The sequence below is a fragment of the Barbus barbus genome (assembly GCF_936440315.1).
Source record: "Barbus barbus genome assembly, chromosome: 15".
Lineage (NCBI taxonomy): Eukaryota > Metazoa > Chordata > Actinopteri > Cypriniformes > Cyprinidae > Barbus > Barbus barbus.
In genome coordinates, this window is record NC_136743.1 from 5,422,880 (window position 1) to 5,437,187 (window position 14,308).

The 14,308-nt window shown below is 36.4% G+C and overlaps 1 protein-coding gene across 42 annotated transcripts in view; it reads right to left on the bottom strand.

Annotated features, from left to right (window-relative positions):
- Positions 1-684: 684 nt before the first annotated feature.
- Positions 685-14,308, bottom strand: part of LOC306881030 (muscleblind-like protein 1) — a 68,749-nt gene continuing 55,125 nt past the window's right edge. For 7 of the 42 annotated variants that reach the window (XM_079434893.1, XM_079434888.1, XM_079434890.1 and 4 more), the window contains 7 exons: positions 13,452-13,691; positions 10,798-10,951; positions 9,235-9,270; positions 6,684-6,775; positions 6,007-6,033; positions 5,419-5,490; positions 686-3,925 (listed from right to left, as the gene is read on the bottom strand). In XM_079434893.1, coding sequence (XP_079291019.1) covers positions 5,434-5,490; positions 6,007-6,033; positions 6,684-6,775; positions 9,235-9,270; positions 10,798-10,951; positions 13,452-13,691 — 606 coding nt within the window. In that variant the 3' untranslated portion in view covers positions 686-3,925; positions 5,419-5,433. Of the gene's footprint in view, positions 3,926-5,418; positions 5,491-6,006; positions 6,052-6,683; positions 6,776-9,234; positions 9,271-10,797; positions 10,952-11,805; positions 11,860-13,451; positions 13,692-14,308 lie in introns of all 42 variants that reach the window. The other 35 variants (XM_079434900.1, XM_079434898.1, XM_079434897.1 and 32 more) reach the window with 9 other exon arrangements.

The following is a 14,308-nucleotide window of genomic DNA, read 5'->3' on the forward strand; positions in this document are numbered from 1 at the left end:
CAATTTAGCGTCCCCAATGTCTTGAGATCATGTTCACCGAGTTTGGTGGCAATCGTATGGAAATCCTCAGAGGAGTATATCAAATTCCAGAGCATGCGCTTTTTAAACAGCCCTGAATAGCCGACTTCCTGTTGGGCGGAGCCTAAGACATGCTGTGCGGAAGTTGTTCGGCTCAATGAGTTCTATATGTGTACCGAGTTTCATATGAATACGTGCAAGTATGTGTGAGCTATACATCAAGTTTTCTGACAATTTTCCAGGGGGCGCCGTAGAGCCCCTGTGCCACGCCCGGGTCCCAGCCTCAGCGGCGTCCTAATGGCCGCAGGTTCCAATGTGCGTGCCAATTTTCGAGAGTTTTCGGGCACGTTAAGGCCCCCAAAAGTGCCCGGATGATTGAAATAAAAAAAAAAAAAAAAAATAATAATAATCCTTAGAAGAACAATAGGGCCCTGCGCCTTACTGGCTTGGGCCCTAAAAATAATAATCCTTAGAAGAACAATAGGGCCCTGCGCCTTACTGGCTTGGGCCCTAAAAAAGGCATGTGGAGTTCATCCAGAAAAGATTTTGGTGACTAGAAATCAGTTAAGCAAACCACATTATACATAAATATGATCTCCCTTTAGAACTCTTGTCCCTCTTTGCGTTTATGAAGAAAAGAAAGTGAAACACCACACACACACCTTTTGAGCAAATCCATTTTGTTTTATTAAGATTTTTTTTACTCATAACAGTAAGAGTCAATTCTAACAATAATAAATGTGCATAAAACAAGTCTTTTAGAATGCAGCACAATATCTTACAGCAACTATAAGCAAAGGGCAGGTGTAAGATTCCATGGAGGGCGTTAAGCATCCAAGCAAGTGCTTTCAGCAGGCAGGACCACCTGTGGTTTCGCCGTCTGCAACGGCCGACCAGCTTTTAGGCATTGCGTATAGTGAAGAAAAGTGATGCTTTGGTTTAATAGCTCTTGTGCAGCAACCTCAAATGAGTAAAACGCTGACCTCAGCGGAGGATTTGACAGTTACATTCATTTTGTTTGTTTTTATGTGTGTTCTTGGTGTCCTTTTCCTGCTGAAGGCACGTTACCAAGTAACAAAGCGATTTTTCTGTTCTCGGGTGTTAAGTGGGCGTCTTTTGCTAGCATCTAGAGTCGGTTTGAAGGCCTTTTTAATAACTGTACTGTTCTTACGATTATACTCAAGACGGATTATTGGTGAACGAGCCTCAATTCAGGCTCAGATATCATTTGAGATACTTGATTTGCACTATGCTGTGGCAATGATAGTTACAGTACTGTGAGAAATTAACTTATCTACGTACTTATCTATTATGAGAATTTTTCTTCTTCATGCAGTTATTTATGTCCATCATATGACAAATACTGTGTTTTTGAAGGTGTAGTATCTATTTGTTAACAAAACCAATTCCCCACAGTGGAAATCATGACGAGGCGGAGTGTACTGCCAATTTTTGAGACTCTCGGTATGTGTCGGTACTGTATGCAGGCAACGCGGAGCTTTATTTAGATTTTTTTCTGAACGTGATGGGCGGAAATGATAATAAAAGAGCTGTGCCATATTTCTGCAAGCATCATTTGTTAGCTGGACTATTACTCTAATTCTTAAATTATCCTAAGAAAATTTCTCATAGTTATAGAATCTTTTATTATTCAAAATAAGATCTCAATATTATACATGTTCCTTTTCTTTTCTTTATATTGACTATGTACAGAAGTGCAAAAAGTCAACCTTCGTCCCTTAAGTTATGGCTGTCTCTTTCGTTTGCAGCTCGAGGCCCGACCCTTTGACCTCCCTCCTTTGTTTTACATCTTTAAATATTCAGAAATCTCTGGAGACAAATTGCTGCTCATTTTGGCCTGACATTGAGGGATGTTTTTTTTTTTTGTTGTTTTTTTTGAAATATTACAAGACGATTTTTTAAATTCTGAAATGCATACAGTAGAAAATAACTTCTTTTTTCTCTAGCATGTACAATTGATACTTTAACCAGCTAATTGTAGACGTGGTCTTGATTCAACACAAAATAAAGGGTTAAAATATCAACCTTACTATAGCTACAAATAAACTCTCTTTCTGCCGTTTTCACTCTTTTTTAAGACAAGACAAAACATTTTGTTCAATAAATTCAAAACCAAAATCCTTGAAATTTCAAACATTCTACCATGAAAACTAACATGAAGAATTAAGAATACACTACTAGCTAAACATTATGAACTTAACATGAAAGTGACAGTAAGGAAAACAATATTTCTAAAACAGTTCTATGACAATATTGTGAAATACAAAAAAAAAAAATGATATGCTAACAACACATATTTCTAATAAAGGCGTTGAAACAGAGTGAACGTTAAGTGTAACATGATTAATATACACGTAAAATAAGTGTGAAGAATAAAATCTCAAATCGCTGCAATTTCCCATTTGTGATTGAGAGAATGTTTGTGTGGGTTCAAACACTGAAATATAAGGCTTTAGTGAGGAAACGGCAATGGCGTGCATCCTTTCAAGTCTGTGCACCTAAACCAGGCTGAAATCCAGACTCAAGTGAACTCGGATTCATTCATTTCATCTTGAGTCTGGTTGTGATGCTAAAACCTTCGCAAGTAACCTTGATGTGAACGTCTGTTTCCTGGTTTACAAGCAGCCTTGTACGTAAAACGAAGCTTTACAAACTATTCACCTTCCGTGATCAGTATACCCAGTCAAAACACATTTAAATAAAAAAATTAAAACTTTGGCACAACTTAATGTTAAAAACGTTTGCATTATATTCTCCGTTTCTCTTTTACGTCATCCAGCGGTCGCGAAAACAACTCAAAATCAACACAGATGAGAACACAAGACAAACCCTGACCCAACACTAACCTCATCTTTCCGTGTACCTAGTCTCGAACTCACAATCTGTAACGAAATACTCAAGCAGTGCTTTTCCAGCATGAATTTTTAGAGTCCTCGCACCGTTACGGCGAAGACTGGAACGCAGTCGCTCGTTTCCACGCACGACTGCTGAATCTACGCTACCTTGACGTTCTCCTAACCACACTCTAACGTGACTCTCGATTACCTTCTAACGCCACATTCTCTCGATCAAGGCAATATAAAGAAACAGGGCATTAGGAACAAGGCAACCCTGTTCTCATAGGAGTCAAAAAGGCTTCATAGTGCCACAAGGCCTAATGGATGATCGACAAATAAAAATGGCACGTTTCATAAAAAACCCACACACTTGTGAAATTATGTATAAAAACAAGCGCTGTAAAAAACATTAATCTCTGGTAAACATAATAACACTGTTGATATAACACTCTAGATCGGTGTCTGGTATTCAGCCGGTGGTTATGGTACATAAAGCTTGCAAGAATGTGCTTTTGAAAGGTCTCAGGTGATCTGTTTCTACCCAAAACATTCATCTGTCAATCTCGACTCTGCGCTTACAATCTAGTTTGACTAGAAGCCAGAACGAAAGATAGAGAAAACTACATACATTTAATTATTTTGCTGGATGTTTTGTGCCATATCGACGTTCGATTCGCTTTTCAATTCAAGGTGCACTTTGTAAACCTTCAGATAAATTTCAAGGAAAGAAAATCAAGGTGTGAATCACAAAAAATATCTCTTGGTCTACTAACATGCCAAAACGGTGGCGAGCCAGACATGAAAATAACTTTTCCTACTAATCCGGCTTGAGAGTAAAAATGCCGTCCTGTCTGACATAATGATGCAGTTCACTCAAATTCTACACATCATGTGGAAGGACATTCAGTTTCACCCCAGTAAAACCCTACCATCATGTATGACCAAATTCTAATCTTCATACTATATTCTATCCGGCGGTGATCTTGACGTTAAAATTTTGAATTTAGTTTGTTTGCCTTTTGTCCAGGGCAACAGCACATTCCTTTGATCTGTGGAAAAGTAGAAAAAGTGCATATTTAGAAGACTTAAGAATAAGTATTAAAGTGAAGCCCCATTTGTGCGTTTTCGTTTTAAAATGACATTTTAGAGAGAAAACGATCCTCGTCTACACTGGCGTTTCCGATGTGTTTCAGAAACGATCTCCGTCTACACTACACAACCGAAAACGCTTGTCACATGACCATTCATGCAGGTACAACCATAGATATGTATATGTAGATTCCCTATTATTTAGATGGCGGACGCATCTGTCCAATGAGGCATCTACCTTTACATATCTATGGGTACAACAATGAACATGATGTTACTGTTTACACAGTCTTCAAGGATACGCAGGGTGAATGTGGGCAGCCACGCCATCGTTTCCAAAAGTCTCAGTTTTGGTCCGATTACACTGAAACGCAAACCCTGAGTTTTCAAACAAAAACAAGGTCTGCAGCATTTTTAAAAGCCTCCGTTTTCGACCTCGAAAACGCCGGAGTAGTGTAAACGATAGGCGTAACCGTAGCAAAAGTTATGCGTTTTAAAACGAAAACGCACTAGTGTAAACGGGGCCTGAGAGTTCAACCAAATGTGACAATTCTGTCATTATAATGTTGAATCATTCTCTTCCATACAGTGACATTGGCATTGTCAATAGCATACTGTTATACTATGGGCTGAGGTGTGTCTGAGCAGGAATAAAAGAAGATATTTTGGAGAATGTTGGTAACCAAAACCAAACAGCTGACTGTAGCCATTGACTTCCATAGTTATCTTTTCTGTACTGTGGAAGTCCATGGCTGCCGTCAGTTGTTTGATGATTACCAAGATTCTCCAAAATATCTTCTTTTGTGTTTAACAGAAGAAAGAAATTCATACAGGTTTGGAACAACTTGAGGGTGAGTAAATGATGACAGAATGTTCATTTATGTGTACTATCCCTTTAACTGAGCTGTGTAAATATGCATTAAGTGTTCTGAAGCCATATCATAGTTTTGTGTGATGAACAGGCTGAAACTTGCACTTTAGGTGCCATAGTTTCCTTATTGGTGCTTGACACACATGGTCACTATGAACCGAAAAAAAATCAGAATTGAGCTTTTTGTGTTCTAACCAATGACACTTCTGTCATTGTTTAAATTATTTAGAATTTGTTTGGAAAGTTTGAATTTTGGAAAGTTCTTTTCCATACAGTGACAGTTACTATGTCATCTTCAAAAAAAGAAAATTCCAAAAAGGCATCATAAAAGTGGTCCATATGTTTGTAATCAAACTGTCACAGGTTTCCGTTTTGGAGCTTGACAAACTTTTGATAACTTTTCAGAATTTTCCTTTTATGTTCTTTTGAAAAAACAACCACAAAGGGGTTTGGAATGACATGAGAGCAAATAATGGCCAAAACTGGGTGATGTTTTGCTTTAAATCAAACACATTTAAATTTCTCAGACAGGCAGGGAACAAATCCAGCAGTTTCTGGAAAATTTCAATTAAAATCACTTACTGTTGTGGACTGGAACTACATCTGCGTCAAGTACTTGTGACTAGTCAGATGCTCTGCAGATATTATTGGAATCTGAAGATGAACGAAAAAAAAAATGCATGAAACAAAGATTCATTACGACCTTTATTTTTACAAAAATCATTTCAAAGACTAAAATATTCTCCCTCACCCTCACTCCCTCCCCATGAGAGTTAAGAGAATGAGTCAAACACAACAAATTCCATTCCATTTTTTCAACTTGTTGACCTTCACTTTTTATTTCAATAACTGAAGGTATTCGAAAAGCTGCTTTATAGTCTCTACTAACATCTAATGTTTCAAACCATGGAGAACCTCTGCCATTTGTTTTAATTGTATAACTTTGAACAGACTATTCTATCATTGCGGCCTGTAACGCTGGTTTGTATTGATTACAAAGACATGTTATAGCATTCACATGAGCAGAATGTAAGCCGATGGATATCCTTTTTGTATCTTGATCAGCAAAACAACAAAGTGAAGCGGGGGAAAAAATGAAATAATTTATCCTTCACAGCCGGCAAAGATGTGCCTTAAGCAAAAGACTAAGAAAAACGACCTCATACATACCAATTGCATGTATTCGTTGGTAGTCAGCTTTGATAGAGAAGAGTCCTCAAAATAAAAAAAGGACAAAAAAACAATATTACAATGCTATTTATAACTGTCAAATATAACAAGAAATACTAATGTAACGGTGCTTTAATAGAAATTTCTAATTACTTCAATTACATTTTTACACCATTTTCACAGCGCTCAGGCAATTTCAGACTAATTTCTAGTGCATTTTGTGCATAAAACCTGTACTGAAGATAGTTCAAATAACTCAATTTACTTATCCATAGCTCTGTCTTTAATAGTGCATTCTCTTGTTTTTCGCAGCCAATGTATGCAGTGAGAAAACTACAGGTCAAATAAACATTTTTATTGTGAATCTGTGGTTTGTAGTACCACAAAATGTGCACGACTTATCAAAAACCTGTGTAGGCCAACAAGGGGGAGAGATCACTTTAAAAGGACCCCCGGCACTCAGAAACATACATCAGACAGAAAGAGAAAGGTAGAGAGAGTGTGTGTATGTGTGTGTGTGTGAGATAGATAGATAGATAGATAGATAGATAGATAGATAGATAGATAGATAGATAGATAGATAGATAGATAGATAGATAGATAGATAGATAGATAGATAGATAGATTGATAGATAGATAGATAGATAGAGAGAGAGAAAAGGCCATAAAGGGCAAACCTGATTGGCTGATGCAGATGCGAAGGGAACACTTGTGGCAGATGTGGTTGCTGCGGACACAGCGGCTGGGGAAGCGCCGTGCATCATGGGAACTTTTCAGAGGGAAAATGGTATAAGCACACATACAGGGAGTGTGGCCAACAGGTGCACAAACATGATGAGTGAGTGGACACAGAGGGGGTATGGAAAGAAAAGTGAGCATTGAAGGTGATATTAGCAAACGGCAAACCAAAAGTGGTGGCAAGAGAGATTGTTCTAAAGAAGACATAAGGGCAGGTAAAGTGTCATATGAGCAACACATCAAGAGCTACAAGGGCATGGCATCTCATAAACTTTGCATTTAGGTTTCAGCTTCCATGTACTATTTTAACATTTAAGCCTTCTCGTATTTTCTGTTACTTGAACATCATGCTCAACACTGATTATCTGAGCCACAAACAACTTCTGAAAAACAGTATCAACTACAAAGTGTTCAATTGAGTGAGGAGATAAAGGGATAGTTCACCCAAAAATGGAAATATTCACCTTCAGCATATTCCAAAATTACAAACTTAAATATTACATATTATAATATCATACTATGTGTAAAGTTATACTATTATATATATATATATTTATTTAAAAAAATTGTATTCTATAATTTCAATAACACACATTATAATTTCTATAATATCTTTTATGATATTATATTAAAACATTGTCACATGTAAACACATAATAATTGTTAATTATACTTTTATATTAATAATGATCAAATATTAATTATATTTTACAAAAATATATTAATAAACAAAATGCATACATATATAAATTGTAGTCATTTTCATTCTATAACATTTACGTATATTATTATGATAAATCATACAATACTCTACTGTTATACTATATTTATAAAATTATACTACAATTATACTATATAATATTTATATAATTATAATAAATATTATAAAAAATTTATCAATATTTAATATTATATAATAGTTATTATTATTATTATATAACTTATTATAGAAGATAAAATAGTATATATATATATATATATATATATATATATATATAAAATGTGACCCTGGACCAATTTTTCTAAATATCTGAAAGCTGAATAAATAAGCTTTCCATTGATGTATGGTTTGTTAGGACAGGACAAAGTCTGGAATCTGAGGGAGCAAAAAAATCTAAATATTGAGAAAATCACCTTTAAAGTTGTCCAAATGAAGTTCTTAGGAATGCACGATTAATCAAAAATGAAGTTTTGATATATTTATGGTAAGAAATTTACAAAATATCTTCATGGAACATGATCTTAATATCCTAATGATTTTTGGCATAAAAGAAAAATCTATAATTTTGACCCATACAATGTATTTTTGGCTATTGCTACAAATATACCCCAGCGACTTAAGACTAGTTTTGTGGTCCAGGGTCACAAATATTAATACATGTTAATACATTTTAGGTTGTTATTCTTTAAAAAACACTCAAATTTCATTCTCCATTCTGCATATTTAAACTTGCACAGCAAGAATACTCAAATTCCTCCTTTTGTTCTTCACGAATTACAGAATTTTAATTTTTAGGTGAAATATCTCTTTAAAAAGCCACCAAAACCCAAAAAACGATACACAAAATGCTATAATTACAACTCACAGTGAAATAAACCATATTTGTTTGTATTTAAAGTCAACATGAAAACAAAATGTTATAATATTCAATAATCTCATTTTGCATGTTAAAGGTGCAATAGGTGATCGTCTTCAGAAATATTTTTTGTTATGCTTGTTGAAAGTCTCTTCACATCCCGATAGCAATCTTAAGTTAAGTGGTATAAATATGTAAATATATTCTGTGGAAGGCGTAGGACCAAGAAATGTTCGTCCAATCAAAACGCTCGTTCCGAGCATTTTTATTGACTTTCCTACATATGTCAACATATGTATTTGCATACCTCTGCACACCCTGTTCGCACAGACAGGATACGTCATCAGCGCGTTCATGCGCGCTGTGCAGACGGAGCGAGAATGGCAGGCAAACATCAACAACCTGATCTTCCTTCCTGGTATTGTAGTACTTTTACTAACTGTACTGTCATTTTCTCACTGGTTAATGATGTTAATGGTCGTCTGAACTGTTCGTGTTCATGCGTTCAGGGGGCATGGCTTTGGACGGCAATTTGCAGGGAGGGTGGGACGTTCGCTTTCAGTGCTATCAGGCTAAAGTTAGCATTTTCCAAGATCTCTTACTGCACCTTTAATGCAAAGATTATTTTTCGGCCGCCTCCTCCAACTTTCATGTGCCTAAAAGCCACTTTTCGCAATCCAATGCAATTCCTGATGAATCAAATCAAGTTCTTCCTCTACATATCTTTGATATTCTGTTTCACTTGGAAGCATGCCATATTACTGAAGTAAACTGCATTGCAGATGCCGTTTCATGTTGACTTTAACTTGGCTCGATTCGCTCACTGAGATGCCCACTTCTTAATGCCAGTTTGTCGGCCATGTGGATTTTGAGGGTGTGAGAACAACTAAGAGGAGGAAGTCTAGAAACCTACCCATGCTCGCTGCAGGGGTCATGCACAATATTGAGCCTGCCCATCATGCATTGCAACAGGAAGTGGATTGGAAAGGGAGAAGAATCACAACAGCCCATCACAAGGTTGGTTAGAGTGAAGAAATCATAATTAAAGGAAGACAAAAATCATTACAGTGATATAGCATGATGTCCATAAGAGACCGATTAGTTGATAAAACCGTGAACTCAGGAAGGGAGCACATGTATTTGTGAGCTCACAGAAACTTGTGTATGTGTGACAGTCACTATAGCAGACGTTAGGGTTATTGGCAACTGTATTTTGCAGTGAAAGCCATGAGCTCAACTACAGGTATGTTCCAGAGTAGAAATGTGATACAATGATGAGGTGATACAGAGAAACTGAAAGACAGCCCCATTTCTTATTGCTCAGTTTACTGTGCATATATTACAAGGTTCCCACACCTTTTGACCAAATGGATTTCTATGAGTTTTACAGATGTTTGAGATGACTGGATATAGATTTTTAGAATTCATTTTAATGTAGTGACTACCTGAACCAGGTATAAACTGATAAAATGTAAAAACTGTAACAATGCAATGTAAGTCGCTTTGGATAAAAGCGTCTGCTAAATGCAGAAATGCATAAACAACACTGCATCCCAGTAGTTTCATGGAACCAGATAAAAAAATAAAAAATAAAAAGACCTATCTATCTATCTATAGTTACACCATTTATATACTAGGGATGTAACGATTAACCACGAGTCGGTTGAAAATCGATTCGAATCGGTTGAGATGCCAAACAAACTCCTACAGAGTAGGAGTTTATATGAATGTATCTCTGAGGGGAACTGATTGTCTTTAGAAAAGTTTACGTGGTATTTTCTTTTCACCGTGAATCTGCGTCTCATTCAGCTCGTCTGCCGTTTCGTTCAGATATGTTTTACGTAGTATAGTTTCACAAAACTAAAGTCTGTTTTTTCTTCAAATTTATATATAAAATATCATTTTTTTTGCTTTAAATGTATATAAAATATACAGTCTAATTTAGATTAAAAACTGCTCATGCTGCATGTATGCCGCATCTTTGTTTGGATGATGATTTAAATGCAGTGGTTGCCTCTCATTTTAAATGGAAAGAGCACAGACAAAGCCTTAGTTTATATGAGGATGTTTATGTTATTTGGGGTTTGTTTTCAAATTTCTATTTAGTTTTGTTATATTTCAATTTCACAGAGAAACGTGCAGCAATAGCCTAATAAAAGGACACCTTCTCATTTACTGTATAATGTCTTCAATCTCATTTTGTAAAAAAAACAATCGTGAGAAAATCGAATTGGGAACTGAGTGAATTGTTACATAATATATACTACATACATAAATCTAATACATTTTCCTATTGTATATTACTTAACAAAAAGCGACATACTCTGTTACTATTTAACGTACAATTTTCCATTTTTGGTATGGCTGTGGGAACCCTGTCTCTTTAAAACAAAGTTATCCCATGTCTTTGTGCATCCCTTATGATTTAGAAAGGTCAAAGGTGAGATCAAGGAGTGGTCAGGATTGACGGCCCTACCTGACGGAATAAATGCAGCTTGCTGCTGAAACTGCATGTTGGCCAAAGCCTGCTGGTACTGGAGCATGCCAGTACTGAACATGCTCGCGGCACCGTTGGCTTTCTCAAGCGCAGGTCGCTTTGGTAAAGGTTGCATGACACTGTGAGGAATTCCCTGCTCCGATAAGACCACAGGGAAGGGAGAGTAAGGGTAAGGGAGAGTAAGGGTACGTGTAGAAGAGAGTAAAGACAGGAAAGGAACAAAAAAAAGACAGAATTATCATCAGAGGGCAAAACATCACAGGGCTCGATTCTGACAAACAAGCAAGCAAGCGGCAGCTAATACATGTCTACGGCACAAGCAAAAGCCAAAGAGCCAGTTCCTCTCGCTATAAAACAAAAATTAGCACTGAGCATCTGTGATTTACATTATTAGTTTAACATCAGGAGAGTATTAATTCATTAACATTACAGCATCCATACTGCTAACTCAATGCAAATGAAGCAAGCGTAGCACTACTCAAATGTATTGCAGACAAAAGTGACGAAAAAAACTCGAAAAAAAAGAAAAAAAAAAGGAAAATAAACTGCACTGCTCACTCCATGATAAGTGTGAAAAAGAGACTAGAACTTTTCTGTTGCTTTAATGGTGGAGCTTTAGTATTCTTCTGCTGCTACCCCTCCCATAGACATATGCACTACACAGAGATACTAAACATGCATACTGAACATAAACATAGAGAAGCCATGTCACTAGAGTTTAGAACATCTGGCCCTGTCCTCACGCCCTGGAATAACACACGTGTGATGATCTGATTGCGGCAGACGGGCATATCTGGTTTCTCTTTACACATCTGCTCAATATGCTCGCCGCAGTCAGTTGATCACACGACATGGTAACACAGAACACAACAGAGGCATTAAATAAACAGATAACAAAAGGACTATGCTTGCAAATGATCTTTCTTCTGTTGTTAAGACACTACAATAAAGCAACATGCCAAGCAAAAAGGTGAAAGGTCATAGTACCAGGTCAAAGGTGGCTTCGAGGGGTCGCTTCAGTGATTTGACAGCCGACTGAGTCTTAATTAGCAGGCAGCGAGCACATGATGGCAATGGGCCAATGGGGTTCAAGCGCATTAACATAAACAGCAAGCAGAGGTGCATCATGGGGGCAGCAGTGCATTTTGGGTAGGTGAGAAAAAAACAAATAAAAACAAATCATTGGAATGCAGTATACAGGGGGATATCAGGACTAAGGCATGCAGAAATACAGTCCATTCTGTTTTAGAGAACTCTGTACTGAGATTCAATTAACAAGTACATCAATTATGGTAACATTAACAGGGTTTCATTGACAGTAAACATACTTGTAATACGTCAACAGTGGATAACATTGCGCTGGATTGCAAACATACATTTAATGTGGAGAAATGTTACATAAAAATAACTAGGACACTGCCCTCTGCTCGACAGGATGGTGAAATTACGTATTTGTGCAGTTTAAATGGAAATGGCAATGACTTGTAGGTATATACTATCTTATACATAACTCTATCAAAAATATAATCCATAAGAAACATTGTTAAAAACTCCTGAAACTTTTTTCAGAAACCTGAGATCGAATATACCAAGAAAGTATTAAAATTACACTATTTCTACACAATGTTTTACCTTTTTTTACTTTTATTTTTTATAAAGCTTATTTAAAGATTCCTTTTTTCAAATATTTTTTATTTTTTAAAGGAATAGTTCAATCAAAAATTTAAGTTTGCTTAAAATATACTTAAGGCCATCCAAAATGGAGATGAGTTTGTTTTTTCATCAGATCAGATTTGGAGAAATTTAGCATCACATCACACCCCAATGGATCCTCTGCAATGAATGGGTGCCATCAGAATGAGAGTCCCAACAGCTGATAAAAACATCACAATAATCCACAACATGACTCCAGTCCATCCATTATTGTCTTAAGAAGTAAAAGCTGTGTGTTTGTAAGATACAAATCCATTATTAAGGAAGTTTTATTCTAAACCATCACTTCTGGCCAAAATACCAGTCTATAAACCATAATAATGCTTCCTCAAGGGAAAAAGTCCATCCCCTTTTGTCCTCTCACATCAAAAAGCCTTTTATGACTTGTAAATTGTGCTTGATCTGTGCATACTTCTCTCCTGATTCAGACAAGATGGCATTTTCACTAGAAAAAGCAATATTGTGGATAGCGTACTCGGTTTGAAGTTAAAATGTCTTAATGATGATTTGTTTTTCTTACAAACGTGCAGCTTTTCACTTCAGAAGTTGTGAATTGATGGACTGGAGTGGTGTGGATTATTGTGATGTTTTTATCAGCCGTTTCGACTCTCATTCTGACGGCACCCATTCAGTGCAGAGGATCCATTGGTGAGCAAGTGACGTAATACTGCATTTCTCCAAATCTGTTCTGATGAAGAAACAAACTCATATCTTGGATGGCCTGAGGGTGAGTAAATTATCATTTTTGGGTGAACAATTCCTTTAAATGCATCATTTAAAATGGCACAGAAAGGTCAATGTTAACCCGAGATCACATATGTATACCATCTAAGAAAGTGTTAATTCTACAAACAGTATGATGCATGAGAACAGTATTACATGACTTTGTGTGTGTGATGTGCAGTAGAGGACGTGCTCACCATGGCCGCGGCGGCCGTGGCCTGATTGACCTGGTGCTGGGCCGCTTTGATCTTGGCCTGCAGGTGTGAAGGAGGGTGGAAGTATTTGCACTTGTCTCTGGAGCAGCGGCCCTTTATGTAATCCATACACACCGTCACTGTGTTATCACTGGGGTCGATCATTGTGCTGTCGGCAGGGTGGGCAAACCTGCAGTCCGTCTCTCCACGAGAGCAGTTGCCACGCTGGTATTCACGACACACCTGAAAATACACACAGCTGTAATGCATCACTTGGCATACTGAGAGACTACAAAGTTTGTGTTCGTGTAAAACTGAATTGTACACTGATTGGCCAAGGTTTCATTAATGAAGAAACCCAGTAATCTTTAATTTAATTATGTTCAGAATGGAAACAAAGTAGAATGCAGTAGTGTATATAAATATGTGAACTTTATGTATGCATGGAAGCAGAAATGTGAAAGGTGCAACCAAAGCACAGTGTGCAGAATACCATAGCCCACAATGCAATGCAAAATGTTTTTTTTTTTTCACTTCCTTGACTTAACAGTTAAGGCATTTTTTCACAAAAGTGTATTAAAATATTGAAAATATATTATATAAAATATAAAATGTGCAATTTACAACCAGTACACTGCATGAAATATTGTACTACACAATGCTATGCACTCGACCAATCCACCATGTCATTTTATATATATATATATATATATATATATATATATATTTATTTACTTGTTTTTCGAAAAAAGTACCCATATTTTATAACAATCCCAATTTATGTTATTTTACAAATATAAAAATATTACAGTATAATAAAAATATTATATTAATATAACAAATTATGTTAATAATTACGT